This window comes from Miniopterus natalensis, chromosome 6 (genome assembly GCF_054644295.1).
Source record: "Miniopterus natalensis isolate mMinNat1 chromosome 6, mMinNat1.hap1, whole genome shotgun sequence".
NCBI classification, from domain to species: Eukaryota; Metazoa; Chordata; class Mammalia; order Chiroptera; family Miniopteridae; genus Miniopterus; species Miniopterus natalensis.
This window is the reverse complement of record NC_142086.1, coordinates 86,072,926-86,092,162: the sequence shown is the minus strand read 5'-3', so window position 1 is coordinate 86,092,162 and position 19,237 is coordinate 86,072,926. Positions and strand designations below refer to the sequence as shown.

Here is a 19,237-nt window from a genome sequence, read left to right as displayed (position 1 = left end):
AAGTAGATCTTTGTGGCATTGATAAATATTCTGTTTAATTAGGGGTTCTAAATGTTGCGTTTTCTTTATATACATAAATGACACTCCATTACTGTTTGTTGCTGAGTGCAACATAGGTGCTCAATAAATGAATGAAAAGGCCAGATGTATATGAACAGGTTTGAAGACATTTTATTTACAGTAATTAAAACAGAAACCACTTAAATAACCAAGATCAGGAAAATAGTTTAGAAAATCATATTTTAAAAAATGTGCATTCGCTAATATTTACTTGTGAGGTCTGTATGGAAAGATTAAATTATGTATATGAAATTATGTTAAGAGAATGAAGCATATTTATGTATGTACATTATAACATAATATAATTATATAGGTAAACAATGTAGGCAGATGGACCAGAAGAGAAAATATAAAAATTGAAACAGAAACTGTCACAGCCTGATGGAATTAAAACATGCTATTGTCAAAGTTCTCTTTATTATTGCTACATAGTTTCAGTTAAAAAGGCCTTGGACACTATTTTCAGAAAACCAATTTTACTTTTTAAAATGCTTTATGCATGAACTTCAATTTCAATTTTAAAAATTGTGACCAATTTCATTCAAAATTAGCTCTCAACATATCTACCCACCAGCACAATCTGATCCTGGCAACTGGATCTGGTCACTCATTCATTCAGCTTCTTATTGACCATGCACTGGATGGTGGGCTCTGTGCCCCAGGTAACAGTGTGAGCAAATCAGTATGTTGCTTTCATGGGACATATGTTCTCGAGGGAGGCAGAATACAAAACACGTAATATAAATTCTGATGGTGGTCAGTACGATAAAGACACAACAGGGCACAGGGCATGGGCCTGAAGAGTAATCTTTTCAAAGTTAGGATCCTGGAAAACTAAGTTTGTGTTCAAACATGAAATGAGGGTGGACCTTACTTTCCAGTACCAGCCTCTCTGTCCGAAGTAGGCCAAGCTATTTCGAATTATCGAGTTATCATAGAGCCCTGTGATTATTTCTCAGAATAACCCCTGAGGCCAGGCTGAGTGACGGTCAAGTTCAGCAGTAGCGCCCGCCTGACCAGTTCTTGTGTTGTCTTCCCGCAGTTTTCAGTGAGGACCTGCGCTCCAGCCTCTACTTTGTCAATGCATCTGTGCAAGAGGTAGTGTTCGCGAGCACCACGGGGACCCTGGTGCCCTGCCCGGCTGCAGGCATCCCTCCCGTGTCTCTCAGATGGTACCTAGCGACGGGCGAGGAGATCTACGATGTCCCCGGGATCCGCCACGTCCACCCCAACGGCACTCTCCAAATTTTCCCCTTCCCTCCTTCCAGCTTTAGTACCTTAATCCATGATAATACTTATTATTGCACAGCTGAGAACCCTTCAGGGAAAATTAGAAGCCAGGATGTCCGCGTCAAGGCTGGTGAGTAGAGCTCCGGGCTTCCTTCCTGCGTGCCCACCGGGCGGGGGCGGTGACAACATTAAAATGCCATCAGCTAAACCCTGTCCCTCATTCTTCCTGCCAGGGCCCATGGCTCCTTTGAGAGCATCTTTAGACCAGATTTCAAAGCGCCTTATGTTGGGGGGAAAACGTTGAAATTACTGGTTCTCATCCTCAGTGAAACAAACACGCGAGTGCTTGTCAGTAACCAGCTTTCGCTTTTTTCTTATGGAGGTGTTTCTATTTTCATTCCACGTTTTGCCATTTGAACAATGAGGTGCCAGAAAAAATGTTCAGTGAATTGTAAACCCCTACGGCTCTGCTCCTGGAAATCGCCCAGGACCGGGAAGCAGGGAATCCTCCTGCAAAGCCCGCGTACAGTCTGTAGAGCTGTGCTCGGGTCAAGGTGAACGCGTTCACTCAGCACGTGTTTTCTTGAGCATCTGTTAGGCTTCCAGCTCTCTGCCGGGTGCAGGGAACAGCTGGGGAAAGAAACGGGGCTTCTCTCATGGGGCTCTGGTCCTAATGGGGGAGTCCGACATGGACAGAGAAAGAAAGTTGAGTCAGAGTTTACAGGAGAAAGCTGGCCTCTGTTCTGGGCACTGTCATATTTGCCTAGATATCTCCTGAAAAATTCAGGAGAGAAAAAAAACTAAAAAACACCATGAACTGAGAACCAGTGAAAACCTCTCATGGGTTCAGTTTGAGGCTGCAGATGGCTTCTTTGAGGTGTCAGGGCATCTCTTGCCTGGATTTCAGAAACTTACATCGCTGGAACTAAAACTTGGAGTTACTGATACTCCAAGTTTGTAAGGTCTAAACTATACTACAAATTTATTGCCTTCAGTGTGTTTACTTTTTTGCCCCCTCTTTGCCCCTTTCCTCCCCACACTCGGTTCCAGAGGTGGGCAGTGGAGGGGGTGGGGAGGAGACTGGGAGCAGGGAGGACAAGGGACTGAGCTGGAGGAAACCCACAGCGTCCATGTGTACTGTGAGCGAAACAGCCTTGGTCTTACATCTCTGTATTCCTTGTGAAACGAAAACGACACTGTCCACATGTTCGACTGTGTCACATGTTGCTGGAATATCAGTGAATAAACCTTGAATTGGTTTGTTCCTTTTAACATCATAATGTATTTTTTTAAATTATCATCATTACAAGTCGACCCAGGAATGCAGCCTCTGATTCACAGACATAAAAAGTTATCCATCCAGGACATAATGTGTCATTTTAACAAAATCTGAAACACAAGCACACAGCTAGACTCCAGTTAGCAACTGTTTTAATTTTTTTTTTTTTTTTAAGCCTAGCCTTTCAAATACAGGTAGACTGTTAAAGCAGTGGCAGGGCAGAGACAACGTGACTTTGATTGTTCTCTCCTGCACCAGGAGCTGAGGGAGCTGGGGAGCTGGGGGACATCATTTCTGCAGCAAGGGAGGAGGTGGTACCTGAAGACATCAACGGGAGCAAAATACAGGCAATATCTCTGAGGTCCTGAAAGAAAAGTGTTTTAAATTCAGAAATGTGCATGCAGGGCATCTTTCAAAAATAAAGGTGAAATACAGGCTTTGTGGACACACAGAAGCCGAAAGATTTCCTCAGCAGCTAACTTGAGCTACTAGAAATCTTAAAAAAAAGGTCCTGCAATCAAGAAATATGACACCTGATGGAATCTATTCAAAGGAAAGAAAAGTAACTATACGGATAAATAAATCGCATCTCTTATTTAAAATCCTTTAAAAGAGAATTGATTGTTTAAACAAAATAATAAGTGTCTTGTGGGGATTGTAACATTTGCACAAATAAAATGAGAGCAGTAGCATTAAGGCCTAGAGTAAAGGCAGAGAAGTAGAATATTTTAATACTTTAGAACTCTCTTATTACATGGGAAACTGTACAGCGTCAGCTGAACACCAGTGATGGTGAGTTGCAGATGAATACCATAAAACCTAAAGCAACCAACAAAGTAGAAACAATGGATTCATTAAAAAAATAATCCAAAATGAAGAAAACCAGAGAAAAGGGCCAACAGAGAACAAGGTGGCATTATTTACCTCTGCCTATGAGGACATCTCCCTTTTGAAACTACTATCATTGTTGATATGTTAATTTTTTGAAGTTAATTTCATGCCAGTTCTCTTGACACATAGAGGACAATAGTTGTCTCTGTGGGTATCTTAGAAAGTCAAAGATTTATAAAATCCAGACCTTGAAGAGCTTCCTGGCCTCACACCTTCATTCCAAACTTGAGGAAACAAGCAGGTGAGAAGTAAGCCTTGCCCGTGTTTATGGAGATGGAGTGAGGGAAGCCTTGGAACAGACGCACAGATGTCTCCTTGTCCTGGAGACAGAGGTCTTCCCAGCAGCAGAGATGGTATGGATTTGTGTAGCTTTACCCCACCCTGCTGTGAGTTCTTTATCCACAATAACTGGGTCATTACAGCCAACTCTGTGGTAGGTATTTTCATCAGAATCCCTACTATGCAGATGGCAAGAGCTGTAGGGCTCGGATTGGAACCCAGACACCACCTTCATGGAAGTCCCCTCTGAGGACTTCCTGGGATACTCCTGTTGGGGGTTCAGGCAGGCTCCCTAATCAGCACCCTTCCCTAAGTGATGGGAAGCAGGACAGTTGTTTCCCAAACTGCTTAGCAGCTGTCATAAAATGTTACTTACCAAGATTATTTAAATTGTCATAGAGTTTTCAAGGATTTCTAGGAGAGGTTGCCTTTTGAATTTTTAAATTCTTTATAGTCTGAAATTTTTTCCCTGGTCCTCAGAGGATGTGGAGAGCAGTTTTCTATCGTCATAATTTCTCTTAAGGAGCCACCTCCCACCCCCAGCTGCCTTCAGGGAGAGGTGAGCTCTGCATAGGTGCTCTCCTGCCCTTTAGGATTTGGATAGATTGTTGTTAATGGAATGCAAGTCCTTAAGACATGAAATGTAGGTTGCTTAAAATTTTCCAATCTCTCTGATGCAATTCGTATATGTAAGATACGATGTATATATTCGAATGAGATATTCTCAGAACGAGGTAGTCTGTGTGTGTTACGAGGGTCCCCTTCCTGTCTTGCAGTTTTACGGGAGCCCTATACAGTCCGTGTGGAGGACCAGAAAACCATGAGAGGCAATGTCGCGGTCTTCAAGTGCATTATCCCCTCCTCCGTGGAGGCGTACATCACGGTCGTCTCATGGGAGAAAGACACTGTTTCACTCATCTCAGGTAGGCTTCACGCCTTCAGGCTCACAGGCCGTTTCGGACCCCGAATCTGGCCTCTGTGTTCATCATACCTAAGAACTAGCGTACTTAAGATTGATGCTATTTCATGATTAAATGTGCTTTCAGTGTTTTATATTGGTTTACATGGCTTGATTCAGATATTCTTTAGTGAATTGATTGATGGATAGAAATTAGTTACTTGCACTATACATCGTGGCTGGTATTTTACTTTCATAAGGAAATTGTAGTTATATTTCTGCTGCTGTCTGTTAGAGGCCTCCCTAGAAAGTGGGAGCCCTGATTTCTTGATGTTTTGACCCCTTTGGAGGTCTTTGAGTTATGTCGTGTCTCTGACCTCGTTTTGGAAGACTCTATTTAGAATATCTATTTAGCACTGAAATAGATGTCTATTTGTATATGAGTAGTTTCTTGGCTTATTTTTGGTGCCCACAAATGACACAACTGACATCTTGCTTCTGGGAAGGAGCCATACTTTTCCTGTGGGGGTTTGGAGTGAGTCCCTGGTCAGTACTCTTTACCTGGGAAGACCCTGTGGGCTCAAGGCTGCTTCCTGTTTGCACATCGTGGGGTTGTGACTCTTGGCTGTTACAGATAAGAGCTGTGTTGAGCACTGACTATGGTATAGTGGGTTATAAACGATGGCTCTTCTGTATGTTATGTATGTGTGTGCATGTTGGCGCACACATGTGTTTGAATGTAATCCTCGAATCCTGTCAAAATGTTGTCAATTTATAGTGATAAGAAATGGGAACTATGCTAAGTGAAATAAGCCAGGCAGCAAAAGACAAATATCACATGATCTCGCTTATACGTGGAATCTAAAGAACTTAATAAACTGATGAACAGAATAGATTCAGTGACATGGAAGCATAGATGAGACTGATGAATGTCAGAAGGATGGAGGAGGGCGGGTGGGTGGAGGGGGAGAGAGTAACCAAAGAATGTATATGCACATATGCACAACCCAAGGACACGGACAATGGTGGGGACAGGGACTGGGGAGGGGGAAGGGATGGGGTGGAGTGGGTCATTGGGGAGAAAAAGGGACATCTGTAATATTTTAAACAAAAATAAAATTAAAAAAAAGAAAAAAAAAAAGAAATGGGAGAAGCCAAAGGCGTGGTTAGATACAACATCTGTCACTGTGTACTAGGCGAACGTGTACATTGCTGCATTGTAACAAAGTGCCTGCCGATGTCCCAAAGGTCATGTTTTAAAGTCATTCTAAGTTATACAAAATAATAAAACTCTGATGAAATTAAAAAAAGAAATTGGAACTAACCCATGGTGACACAGCATTTCTGTTTCTCAGCTTATTGATTTGCTAGACAATATAGGTTATTATATAAGAACAATGAAAAAAATCATTAAATCGTTAAAAAGTCCAAATCAAAAATTAAATCTTTGGTCTTTAAAGTATGCGAAGTAAATTGGATGCAATAGGTGTTTTCAGCCTTCCTTGACATCAGCTGGACAGTGAATTGAAGTCCCTCTCACTTCCTTGAACAGTACGTTTCTTGCTGTTATATTGTCCATCATGATATTTGTTAGAGTGTTGGAAAAAATACTACACCTAGGAACTGAAAACTGTTGCAGTAGTCAGAGTAAACACTCACCTGTACTCTTCTGTTTGCTAATCTTGATTGTTAATGGTCTTAATTGTTTCTCTTTAGAGGTCACTTTAGTTTCTTGATGGCAAATGGAGAGATTTGATTATAACAAGTTCATCCGGCTGAGCCCGGAATCAGATCTTATGGGTTCAGGGAGGGGGAGAATTTGGTACAATATTTGCAATCTCCCCCACTCAGGGGTTTAGGCTGATGGAGGCTCCACGGTCTCATAACAGCCATCTAACAACCTGGAGGGGAAGAGAGCAGGGAGACTACAAACTGCCTCTATGTGCTTCCATGTGGAGGTGACATATACCATTTCTGTTCATATTGAATTGGCCGGAGCAAGTCCCATGGTCAGGTCTGACTTCAGTGGGAGATGTGGCTGGAAGGAGCGAGTAACTGGAAATCTGGGTAAGAAGTTGAGACACATACTACGAGGTTTTATATGCTTATATAGATATCTGTAGGTATACCTTATATAGGTTTTGAATACTGTACAGGTCTTTTTATATATATAAAATGTAATGTGTGTGTTGATATGTGTCTTAGATACCTTTCGTTAGCACTATACTCATACACAGGCTTCATCTTTTTGCAATCTATGTGGATACACTTGTTTCTCTTTAAACATGGACCTAATTAAATAAAATGAAAGGAGTTTTGTACCTGGTGAGTGGAGAGGATGCTGATTGTAGATACAGAGGTGATGTTGTGCTGATAGGAACGGGCGATTCCATGTCTGCTCCTCAGTCACCCACTGGAGCTTCATCTATCAGCAGAACTAAAGAAATAACAACATGTACCATGGATAAGCACCTGGATGGTCCTCTTCCACAAAAATATCCAGAGAACAAGTATTGTACATGCTTTTATCTCTTTGGGAATACACTAATACCAAATTTTTGTACATAAACCATTTAACCAAACAGAAGGTATTCTCAGGAGGTTCCACATGGCAGAGATAGATGGATTGATTGAGAGATGGATAGACAGACAGATAAATAGATAGATAGGTAGATAGATAGACGGACAGATAGATAGGTAGGTAGCAGATAGAGATACTGAAACAAGCAGAGAGATTGAGACAGAGAGAGAGAGGGAAAACACAAGCTATTTTCATACTCATGTAGTTGACCTGAGAACAGGGGCCCAAAGCAGTATTATGATCCGCAGACAGAAAGTCTGGAAACTCAGACATATAATGTGAGCTACTGTGAGCCTCTGGTCCAAGGCCCAGCCCCACACAGTGAGAAGTGAGCCTCCTAAAATGCCCAGGGAGGAGGTCTTGAAGCCACGGGAGATAAAAGGGATAAAAACACTGGTGATCATAATAAATAAACCAGTTTGTACTGCTTTAGGTGGGGAAGGGTTACATTTCTCTCTGGTGGCCAGAACTCTGAGTGTGACAGGAGGCAAGAAGGCTCAAAGGACAAGCCTGGCTGGGTCCTCCCTCCTCCTGGCCCCAGGGTCAGTAATTGGGGAGGGGCACTGAGATACTTTTTTATTTTTGGAGGGCTTACACTATCCCATTTCAAAATTTACAATAAAGAGACAGTAATCAAACCAATATGGTATTGGTGCAGAGAGAAGCACGCCCATCTGTGGAACAGAGTAAAAAGCCTAGAAGGAAATAATCACATGGGTGGTCAATTGACATTTTTACTCAAGTGTAATTTACATACAATGTTATATTCATTCCATGTGTACAACAGAGTGATTCAGCTTTACACGATGTGATCACCACGTTAAGTCTAGTACCCATTTGTCACTGTACAAAGTCATTACGATATCATTGACTGTATTCCCTGTGCTGTATATTACATCCCTATGACTTATTTATTTTATAACTAGAAGTTTGTACGTCTCAGTTCCCTCCACCATTTTTTCCCTTCCCACCACTGTCCTTCACTTTGGCAGCCATCAGTTTGTAGTCTCAGTTTTGTTTTGGTTTTTAGATTCCACAAATAAGTGAAATCATATGGTATTTGTCTGTCTCTGATTTATTTCACTTAGCGTAATACACTCTAGGTCCATCCATGTTGTTGCAAATGACAAGATTTCATTCATTTTTTTATGGCTGAGTAATATTCCATTGTATATGTGTACCACAGCTTTCTTCATTCATCTATTGTTGGACACTTGGGTTGCATCCGTATGTGGCTAGTATAAATAATGCTGCAGTGAATATGGGGATGCACATATCTGTTTGAATTGGTTTTTGTTTTCTTTGTATAAATCCCCAGAGTGAAATTGCTGGGTCTGACTATAGGGGACGACCTTGAACAGCACAGAGGTCCCAGAAACCGAGGGGCTTTTTCTGAGTTAGCTGTGAGCTCCAGGAGAGACATCCCAGATGCCGTGTGTACAGCAAATGGTCGGAAAAGCTTAACGTGTCTCTGTTTTGTAAATAAGTTGATGAGCCAGTAGCTCCTTTGTTGAACTAGTTTAGATTTAGTCACTGGCAGTGGCCGCCTCCCCACCTCCGTACCTCCCTCTTCCTGGGATCCCGAGACATCCAGCCTCCCATGAGTCTGGCTGGGAACACTTCCCTTAGTTCTGATTCTCCACATGGGAGAAAGTGATGAACTAAACCAGCCATGACAGCCAGCCTGTGTGAGTTTTCTAAAGCAGTAAATGGAGGGATGGAAATGGAGCCTTTGGGAGTTCATGGTGGTCACTGGAGGGCCATGGCGGGAAGCTGGCAGCACAGGGTGAGCCTGGTCTGCCATGGTGACTGGTGATGTTTGGCTCTGCCCCTCAGCTCCCTGAGTCCTGAGCACCCTGTGGGAGACCAGAGCAGCAAAGGCCTGTTTTTAATCGTTGAGTGTTGGGCTGATACCAGTGCTGGAGGCCAAGGCTTTTTGGAAATCTTGGCTAAGGTTAATGGTGTTTGTCATCTAGGAATCCCTTTTCAATTAAAAAATTAAAATGTTGGTGTATTCCTATAAAAAGAAGCAAAATGGTTTCCATTGGCATGTCTTATGTTTCCTCCTTTATCTTTGATGAGAAAATGAATGACTGGGTTGTGTTCTAATAGGGAGAGAAGTACCATCATGTGCCTGTCTGGGTTTCCATGTGAACTGCATAGTTTCATGAGCCGTCCCAGCAGCTGCCCATTAGCTTATTGCACAGTAGGTCATGCATTGGTCTCTTCCCGGGGGGGTGGACACTAACCTGACTCTAGACGCAAGAATCAGGTTGTGTCTCATTGTCACTTGAGGTCATTAGATCACTGATATTAAGAACACTACTAAGTTCATTTATTTTAAACAATCTTCAAAAAAATACTCCAATGGTCTTGCTATGGACAGAATGTTTGTGTCCCCTCAAAATTTATATGTTGAAGCCCTACTCCCCAATGGAATGGTGTTTGGAAATGGAGCCTTTGGGAGATAATTAGGATTAGATTAGGACATGAGGGTGGGACATTAGGACTAGTCCCTCATGATGGGACTAGCGTCCTTACAAGAGAGACACCAGAGCTCTACCTACCACGTGAGGACACAGTGAGAAGGCTGCTGTCTATAACCTGGGAGAGGGCTCTCACCAGAACCCGGTGATACTGGCACCCTGACCTTGAACTCCCACCCTCCAGAACTGTCAAAGATAAATGTCTATTGTTTAAACCACTGATCTATATTTTGTTATAGCAACCCAAGCTAAGACAGGCCTAACAGTAGGGATCCCATAATCCCCCAGGGGAAGGAGAGGCTCCTAAGGTCTGATGCTGTCTTCCCTCTGCTTTGCCATCTACTTGGGCTCTTTACCTGGGCCCTTCACCTGGGCTACCAGGTACCACATGGTTGACCTTCACTCTCAGACTCTGGAACAGTGGGCAAAAGAAGGCTTAGAGATGTGTAGAGGAAAAATATTTCGGTAACAGGTACACACACTGCCATCTACTATCCTCAATTTTTATGATGGATCCTGACTTACCGCCTTCTTACCTAACTAAAATGAGCCAGGAAAATGAGTGATGAGGTTAATATGCATTTTTAAAACATCTATGTCACTTCTCTGAGCCAAGACGAGAGCCTCTTAAATATCAGCATATTGTTGCCCCATAAAAATGTAGTCATTTGGGTATTTCCTGCCTTGGGAGTTTTTGCTGTTGTAGAGGTACGGACGTAAGACCCTGTCCTGGAAAAGAACAGTAACAACAGCTTCGTTTCTGGGCTCCACCCCATGGCCTGGTGAGAATTTCTTCCCGAACAGGGAGGCCAGCAATGAGAGATCCCAGCATCCTGTGTCTGTTTTCGCTGATAAAATGCTGAGACTCTCACTGGGGTTTAGCTACATTAACATCAAAGACACAGCCCAAGGGTAACAGGATTTGGAAAATGGAGAAAGTGAACATTGTGCTCTCCCAGGAGAACCTGCCTCCCTTTTTAGCACTGGCCCAATTTTCCTACAATTTTTCCCATTGGAACACCTCTACTAGTGATGAGTCAAGGAGGACATTCTCTCTTAGGATCAAGTCCACGGATGATTTTCTTCATCCTGTGTTTGGGGTAAAAGGGAACCATTTTCTGCCCACCTTACATATCAAAGGACACCAGCCTGGCACTTCACAGGAGATGTTTGTTGTGGTCCTGGATGCTGCATTTGGGTCTGGCCATCCTAGATAAGGCAGGGGCTGTGCTTTGGAAGCATCCTCCTCCCCAGGCCCCATGGAGAGGGCTCTGCTCTCAGGGAGCCCCAGGGAAAGATTACTGTGCTGTGAGGGTGTGAGGGCTGTCACAAGCACACGGGTAAGATGCTTCGGGAGGCATGCCCTCAAATGATTTTCTGGAGAGGGAGGTGGCCATTTAGGAACGTCTGTTAACATTTGAGGATTTGGGGAAAATGCATTATAAATACAGTCAACCCAGTTAGGCAAGGTTTTCCTTAACCACGCCAAGCAGACTTAGACTGAGCAGATTTGATGAGGTCTATTGTCATTTGGAGGGGAGAGGGGCCCAGCTGTTGGGGCAGCGAGGGCTATACCATGGTGGGTGTGTCAGTATGTATGTGCTGTGTCACTGTGACGTAGGGCTCTGCGAGTCCATGCTCCCTCTCTCTAAGGCACTTATATTTTAATTTTATTCCAACTCACTGAGCATTTTCAAGGCAGCCTGCTACACAGCTGCTCAGGTTGCTATGGTGATAAGACTCAGCTCTGCCCTCTAGGTGCTTATGAGTTAAGGGACTGAGATCAACATTAGCATGACTTAAGGAATAGAACTATAGTCACTGGGAAGCACCCTCTTTGCAGAATTACAGAAACATTTCTGTAACACTCACTAAAAACAAATTGGTAGTACTAAATGGAAACCAACAGAACACTCTCCTTCCTTCCCTTTCCTTCCCACCCTCCCTCCCTTCCTTCATCTATCTATCTATCTGATTTTCAGCAAATAGGAGTCACATTTCCAACATGGAAATTTTTCTTGGTGCAGGAGGTCTTCCCCAGACTGGAATTAGAAAGGAGGAAGATGCAATATTTTCACTGCTTTTTTTTTGGGGGGGGGAGTGAGGTAACTAACAGGTACAGGGTGGGCAGAAGGTTTACAGTTGTTTGTGTGGAAAAAGACATGCAGGTTCTGGTCATCACAAGAGCTTTATTAACTCAGTGTCACAATGGCACAGCGAGCCTACTTCTCCCCACCCCTGTATATTCTGCATGAAAGTTCACAGGGAGGGAGGGTCTTGGTCTCTTTCCTTTTTTAAAGCCGCTAATTGTGATTCCAATCTTGCCATGTAAGTCTATTGCTCACTAAATTCATTTTTTCATGTTACTCCACTGCCACCTGGAAGTGATTAAAAACTGGGTTATTTACGGATCTGGAGGAAATTCTTCATGACACTGAGAATGAAGGTTGTTTTAGATGAGTGGCTTTCAGTGATTCCAAAAATAACCTACTAATGAGATCCTGAAAGACCCAGAGGAAACAGGAAGTCTACTGAGTGTCAGCCTTTGGAAGGAAGACAAATTCCTCTTCCCAAATCAGAAGCTGTGTATTGTGGACAATAGCCCCCCTAACCCCCAAGTATGTTTTTGCCTTCCGATCTGCTGGGACAGACAACTTGTGACAGGCTTGTTGACATAATAATTTTTTAAAAAGAAAGAAAACCAGAAAGATGTGGTAACCAATTCAGGCTGGAGGATCTCAGGAAAGCCGCGCGCGCACGTGTAAGAGAGAGAGAGACACGCCCCATTGGCTATGCAGGGCAGCCTAAAGGGCCTCTTGATTTCTCACTCCAGGTGTGACCAGCTCATTGAGTCTTTAACAGATTAGCTGCATGACCAAGGAAAAGTGCCTCTTTCTTCTCTCAGCTTCCTCATGTGGATAAAAGATGGTTTTGCCAGTTCCCCTTATAACAAAATAGCAAGATATTAACATTCCAAACTGGATATTCCGTTTCTCAAACCCGTGACTGTACAGGTTATGATTTTCCCTCTTTGATGGACTCTCACAGACTTTTTACCTTCCGTGCGGGTCAGAGGTTCGGGGGTTACTGGGAGCAGTCCTGGGACTCGGCGCACAGTCTTCCTCAGGGCTGTGATTTATTACAGGGAAGGGCACAGAGCAAGGCAGCAAAGGGAAAGCACATGGTGGGAGAAATCTGGGGAAACCAGGCACTGTCCTCACACAGGAAACAACCCCCCAGCAAGGAGCACTGACCACCAAGGTGAGATGCTACCTACAGGAAGGCTCATTAGAGACCTGAAGCCCAAGGGTTTCACAGGGGGCTGGTCACAAAGGCACCCTCTGATTGGCACGTACATCACTTCCACATGCACCTGCCAAGGAAGGCAGGCATCTGGCATACACAGCACTGTCTGTGCAGCTTAGGCGCAGTAAGCCACTCTGCCCCCTTAGGGTGATGAACCCTATGGAAACCCCAGCTCCCAGATACCAGCCAGGAGTCCACCTGGCAAGCAGGCCTTTCTAGGGAGAGGAGCCCCAGACCTACTGTGCGAACTCTTTTCTGTATAATTCAGTTTCCTCAATGATGGTGGCTCATTTTTTTCACTCATTCAACTCACTTTTTGAATATGCCCAGCAGCAGATACTATGGAAAGCAAGTAAATGAGACACTCCGCACTTTAAGGACTTCATCACCTAGTGTCCAGACAGTCCCAGCCTTTAGTCAGCGCCCACCCCAAGGGACTTTAACATCCCCAAACCTACTGACCCCGATTCTCTCCTTGCTTCACCCAAGTGTAAATCTGCTTCCCTGAGGACCTTCCGCCTGCCCTCCTCCCTCTCTCTCTGTGATGTTTGGTTCTTTCTAAGTACAAGGAACAGATGGTCAGCCAGGCCAAGCAGATATAAGCTGGATCCAGGTGTACTTTCTGGCCTCTTGCTCATCTTCGAGTTTTCATAGCAAAGCTGAAGAAGACAGCAGGGCCATTCACAAAGTAATAGCAGGCAGTGTAGCAACAAAACCCAACTATTAGGATCATCGTCGTTGAGCTAAACTTGGGTATTGTGAATCAAAGTTTGCTTAGGCAGCGTGTCATGGGATAAGAAAGCAGGACCCACAATTTTTAAACATACATCTCGAACATAAAGATTTATAAACATAAAGGAAGAGGCCAACATGAAACCAAGGTCAAGACCTGAGATAAACATGGATTGAATGGGGACCTAGATGTTGCTTCCTTTGTGCTGGGCTGGGCCAAGTGGAGGAAAGCCCCTCACTGGGGCTGATGGCAGGAGCCCCAGAAAATCACCCAGCAGAGTCCCAGTGACTGTCATCCTTTTGTGGCTTCACTGCTGTGTAGACGGAGCAGGGCAATGAAACCATCAGCACCATGGACCCCCTCCCTTCCCTCCTCAGCAGCCCCACTGCCAGTGGAACCGCAGGCCCAGGCAGTTGCCGTCATTTCGGTTTCCTTGCCCCAGCCTGAGGAGCGTTTCCAGGGTTTGGTACTCTAACCATTTCCACCGGGTGATTTTAACCCACCCCTCACTGACTGCAGATCCTCAGATATTTCCGTTGATCCCTGTCCTGTTGTTGGAGGCAGCCTGGCCAGGCTTCTCCTTGGGGTCTTCAGCTCCCCATTCCCAGTCCCTCCTGGACCTACTCTCTAGTCTTCCAAAGATCATTATCTTTTTATATTTTGGAGTTTGGAACCAGCTCTCTCAGCTCTCCCTCCTACCTCAAACATCGGGTTTATGTCCATGTTTTCTCTCACAGGATGAGATGTTCCTCTTTCCTTCCAGTCTCCTCCTAGCCAGTGCTGTTTGTCACGATTCCCGGGGTTTTCTAGGACCTTGTTTCCTCAAGTTTCTCCTCCTGCCTCTGCCATCATCTCTTTAGTGATCACTGTGTTTGTTATGACACAGGTGCTCGCGCTCCCAATTTTAAAGAAACTTTCCCTTTGCCAAATTCCATACTATTGTGTGTTTTCATTCTTTCTGTTTTTTTTTTGCCCCTGGAACACTTATTAAAATAGTAGTCTGTACCCACTACTGTTCCTAATCTCTCCTGATTTGGGCTATGCCTTTTACATTCTATTGAAACATAAATTTTCAAGGTCACTTGTGACTTCTTGATGTCGAATCCCAAGGCTCTCTCGGTGCAGGTTCTCTCCGACCTTGAAAAGTCCACACCTGACCTTCCTTATCCACCCGTTGCCCGCCTTTGGTTGGCAAACTATAGTACTCTATGCTGGTTGACTCTCCTCTCTGATCACTTACCCATGGTCTCTTTCCTTACCTTTCCTTCCTTGCAAGGATTATAAGTGGACCCCCAAACTCAGTCTCACTCTCTCTTCCCATCAATCTTCACTTTCTCTGTTGGTCATTTCACCCCTTTCCCAGGGCTTCGTCTGCCACCTCTATGGAAATGATTCTAACTTTGGACCTTTCTTCTTCTCTAGGCTTGCTTGTGTCCCACCTTCCCCTGCTCCCTGCCTGCTACCTCCAACCAATAGGAATTTGCATCATTTCCTTCTTTAGGTGGTAACTATTAGTTTCCAAAATATCACAAACTAGGTGATAAACAGCGCACATTAAAACAACCCCTTTCACCCCACCTTAAAGTAACAGGTGTATTCCATGGCAGTTCTGGAGGCTAGAAGTCCAAGATCGAGGCATCGGCAGTGCCACCCTCTCTCTGAAGGGGTGAGAGGAGGTTCAGCCCATACCCCTCTCCTAGCTCCCTGCAGTTCCAGCAAGCCTTGGTGCTCGTTGTGGTGAGATACATCACTCCAGTCACTGCCTCTGCTCCCAGTGGCCACCTTCCCTCTGTGTGTGTGTCTGTGTCTCTCCTTCCCTTCTTATAAGGACTCCAGTCATATTGGATCGAGGGCCACCCTACCCCTATGATTTCATCTTAACTAATCACAAGTACAATGACCCTGCTTCCAATTAAGGTTGCATTATGAGGTTCTCTGGAAAGAACGTGAGTTGTGGGAGGATACTGTTTATGCCTGCACGTTAACAAATCTGTCCAGTTCCTTTTCGACCCTCTCTCACACATATTTTATATCTTTCTGTCTCCTGCTTGACACCTAATAGGTAGCTGATAAATGTATACTGAATGAGATACTTAAATAAAAATAGTTTTTAAAAGGAAGAAAACAAAAAGCAGAAATCCTTGGCTAGAAGTGCGGGTACCACAGTGTCCCTGTGCTGTGGCTCTCGTCCTGCCCAACTGTGTTAGAGTGCCAGCTGGCAGCCACACTGTCAGCTGCCTATCCCTCAGCTGATGTACCCCGCCCTATGCCAGGCTGGGGTCAGAATCAAGATGGTCCAGGGTCAGGACACCAGGGACTATAGGCAAACTGCTTAGCTTGCATTTTCAGATCATGGTATGGACTGAATTGTGCCCCCTACCCAAATTCATAAGCCCTAACTGCCAATGAGACTGCTAGGACATAGGGTCTTTTTTTTTTTTTTTTTTTTAATGTATCTTTATTGACTTTAGAGGAGGAAGGGAGAGGGAGAGAGAGAGGTAGAAATATCAATGATGAGAGTCATTGATCAGCTGCCTCCTGCATGCCCTTGACTGGGGATCGAGCCCACAACCCGGGCATGTGCCCTGACCGGGAATCCAACTGGATCTCCTGGATCCTAGGTCGATGCTCAACCGCTGAGCCATGGCTGGCCGAGCTGGACATAGGGTCTTTAGATGATAATTTAGGTTTAATGAGGTTATAAGTGTTGGGCCCTAAAGGAATGTGGCCTTATATATAAGGTGAGGAAGAGAGACATATCAGCACACAGCAAGAAAGAAAGCAAGATCTCACCAGACCTGACCATTCTGGCACCCCACTCTTGGATTTCCAGCCTCCAGAACTGTGAGCAAATAAATGTCCATTGTCTAGGCCATCCAGTCTGTGGTAGTTTGTTATGTGGCCTAGCTAACTAATACAGATAAATATTCATATAAACTCACTTTTTTCCCCCATTAAAATTCTTTTATTAAATTTGTTGGGCAACAGTGGTTAATATGATCATATAAATTTCAGGTGTGGGTTTCTGTGTTACAAGAACTGTATATTGCTCTGTGTGCCCACCACCCAAAGCCAAGTCGTCTCCTGTCACCATATATTAGGCCCCCTTCACCCCCACCCCCTTCCCTCTGGCAACCACCACACTACTCTTTGTATCCACATAAACTCACTTTCTAAATGTAGTTCTGCACCTTCTGGACTCTCATGTTGCATTGCTCCTCTGCCCTGCTTTCTGGGCTACACTGATGCATTTCCTTGTGGCATGATAGGAGGCAAGCTGACGATACAGTGACCACTTGCACTTCTGATAAATGCTGCTATTTTCTTGCTCAAAGATTATTTGGCATCTGAGTTCTGCATTCCCCCCCCCCCCCCCCAAAGGAAAGGGGAACATAGTGTTCCCGGTGCTCAGGACTCCATGGTTTTAGAACAAATAAATTGATTTTTTGTGTGGAGCTTGTTGTGAAGGAACATCAGAAGTGATTCTGTTTAAGAAGCATTGCTAAATGTGAGATGTGCTCCAGGAGTCATGGGTCAAGGACACGAAATCCTACAGTTTCAATATAAGGACAATTAAGAGTGCTACTGAACTCATGGTCTGTTGGATTTCATCAAAATAAACAACTCTTTACCTACTTTATTAAATGTTTACTCTTCTTAAACAGAAATTGGATCATATAAAATGGGCCAGGAACTAGCATGAAAGGGTCTTATTTTTTGTCTTAACCAGCACAGATAAATCAGGATACATTTTCAGGGAAAGCTTGGACTTACATTAAAACGTTTGCACACATTCGAGTTATTTAAGAGCTAACAGTGTATGTCAAGTTACATGGAACAACTTTGCAACAACCGGTTATTCTCATGGGCCCCACGTAACAGATGAGAAAACTGAGGCACAGAGTTTTAGCTACTTGTCCAAGGCCCTATCTTGCAATTCTTACTCTCTAGTAGAGATTTTTTCTTCTTAAAAAATGTTGGTTTTTTTTTCAGTTTCCCACAGTGGTTAAATGCCCAAAAGAGTCAATAAAAATTGTCAACTGAATGACACACGAATTACAATGCACATAACTGGAGAGTAGGGACATTTTTAAGCAAGAAAATCACTTTCAAATATGGCAAGATCCAAGCTTGAATGTGACCTTCTGGACATTAGACATATTCAGAGCACTGCCTTGTGGTTTGAGGACAATAAACTTAATGTTTTTTGAAACAATATTGCACAACTAGAGAAAAATCAAAATAGGTGAGACTATTTAGGATTAAAATAATTTCTTAGTTTAAGTAGTTAATTAATAATTATTTTTTAGAGAAGATGGAAGGGAGAGAAGGAGAGGGAGGGAGAGGGCGAGAGGTATGGATGCCTTCAGCCCCACCCTTTCCCTGATCTGTTTGACCTTGCTCCCTTTGCCCCTTTGTCATGCATTACCTTTTCCTCTTTCTGTGCCCATGGCCTTGTGCCAGTCACTTCCCCTACAATTGTTCTTGTACCAGGAAAAGTAGAGGTTTTTTATAAAAAGCCTCATCAAGCCATTTTCAGACTACAGATGGCATTAGGAAAGAAAGGCCATACTGCGTTTCCCTCCCTAATTAGATGGTGAGATTTCTAGTTCTTGGCATTGTTATCTGTTTGAATTGAAACCCTATCATTGAGGAAGCCACGTGGACTTGAAATTGAGGAGGGCTATTTCCCAAAAGGGAACGCAGCCAGGCTCGAGCCCTCCATGGAAGCCAGTGCACACGCCATCTGGATGCATGTGATGTTTCTACAGCTCCGATTCCTGAGTTAGTCATTTGTTATTTACAAAATTATTGTAGGATTCTGGACTTTAGAACACTGTCTATATTATACCTTCCCATCGAGAATAATTGAATGTTGAAGAAACGTCTGTCTCAGCCTTGCGGATAATTTTTTAAAAATACATGTTTTTGTTGATTTTAGGGAGAGGAATGAAGAGGGAAAGAGAGATAGAAACATCAATGACGAGAGTCATTGATCGGCTGCCTCCTGCATGTCCCCCACTGGGGATCGAGCCTGCAACCGGACACGTGCCCTGACCGGGAATCGAACCGTGATCTCCTGGTTCATGGGTGGATGCTCAACTGCTGAGCCACTGCAGCCAGGGATAATTTTTAAATGATCCACAAACAATTTCTCAGGGCCTATAAACTTTGCATTATCATTGTTTTCTGTCAGCCTGTGTCCCAATCTGTGTCCCAGTTCCTCCCTCTCTCTTTTGAATTCTGTTCTCTCCTCCTGTGTGTGAGGAAAACATACAGCAATATACACCCTGACCATTTCCTTTTCTGCGGAATTCACCCAGTGAAGAAACTGGAACTCCTGGTGCTGGTCAGGCTGCAGTGGCTTCACCCTGAAAGGTGTCCATGCAGCTTCGAAGTGGATGGCAGACCTGCAGTCCCTGGAGCCCCCGGCTTTCTCCCAGGCCGAGGAATGACCTCCACTGGAATCCTCCGTGATTTATCTGTGACCTTG

At 44.1% G+C, this 19,237-nt stretch overlaps 1 protein-coding gene across 1 annotated transcript in view; it reads left to right on the top strand.

Moving 5' to 3' along the window:
- Positions 1-850: 850 nt before the first annotated feature.
- DSCAM (DS cell adhesion molecule) overlaps positions 851-19,237 on the top strand; it is a 300,871-nt gene continuing 282,484 nt past the window's right edge. Inside the window, exons 1-3 of the mRNA XM_087817830.1 lie at positions 851-863; positions 1,103-1,420; positions 4,516-4,662. Coding sequence (XP_087673956.1) covers positions 851-863; positions 1,103-1,420; positions 4,516-4,662 — 478 coding nt within the window. The remainder of the gene's footprint in view (positions 864-1,102; positions 1,421-4,515; positions 4,663-19,237) is intronic.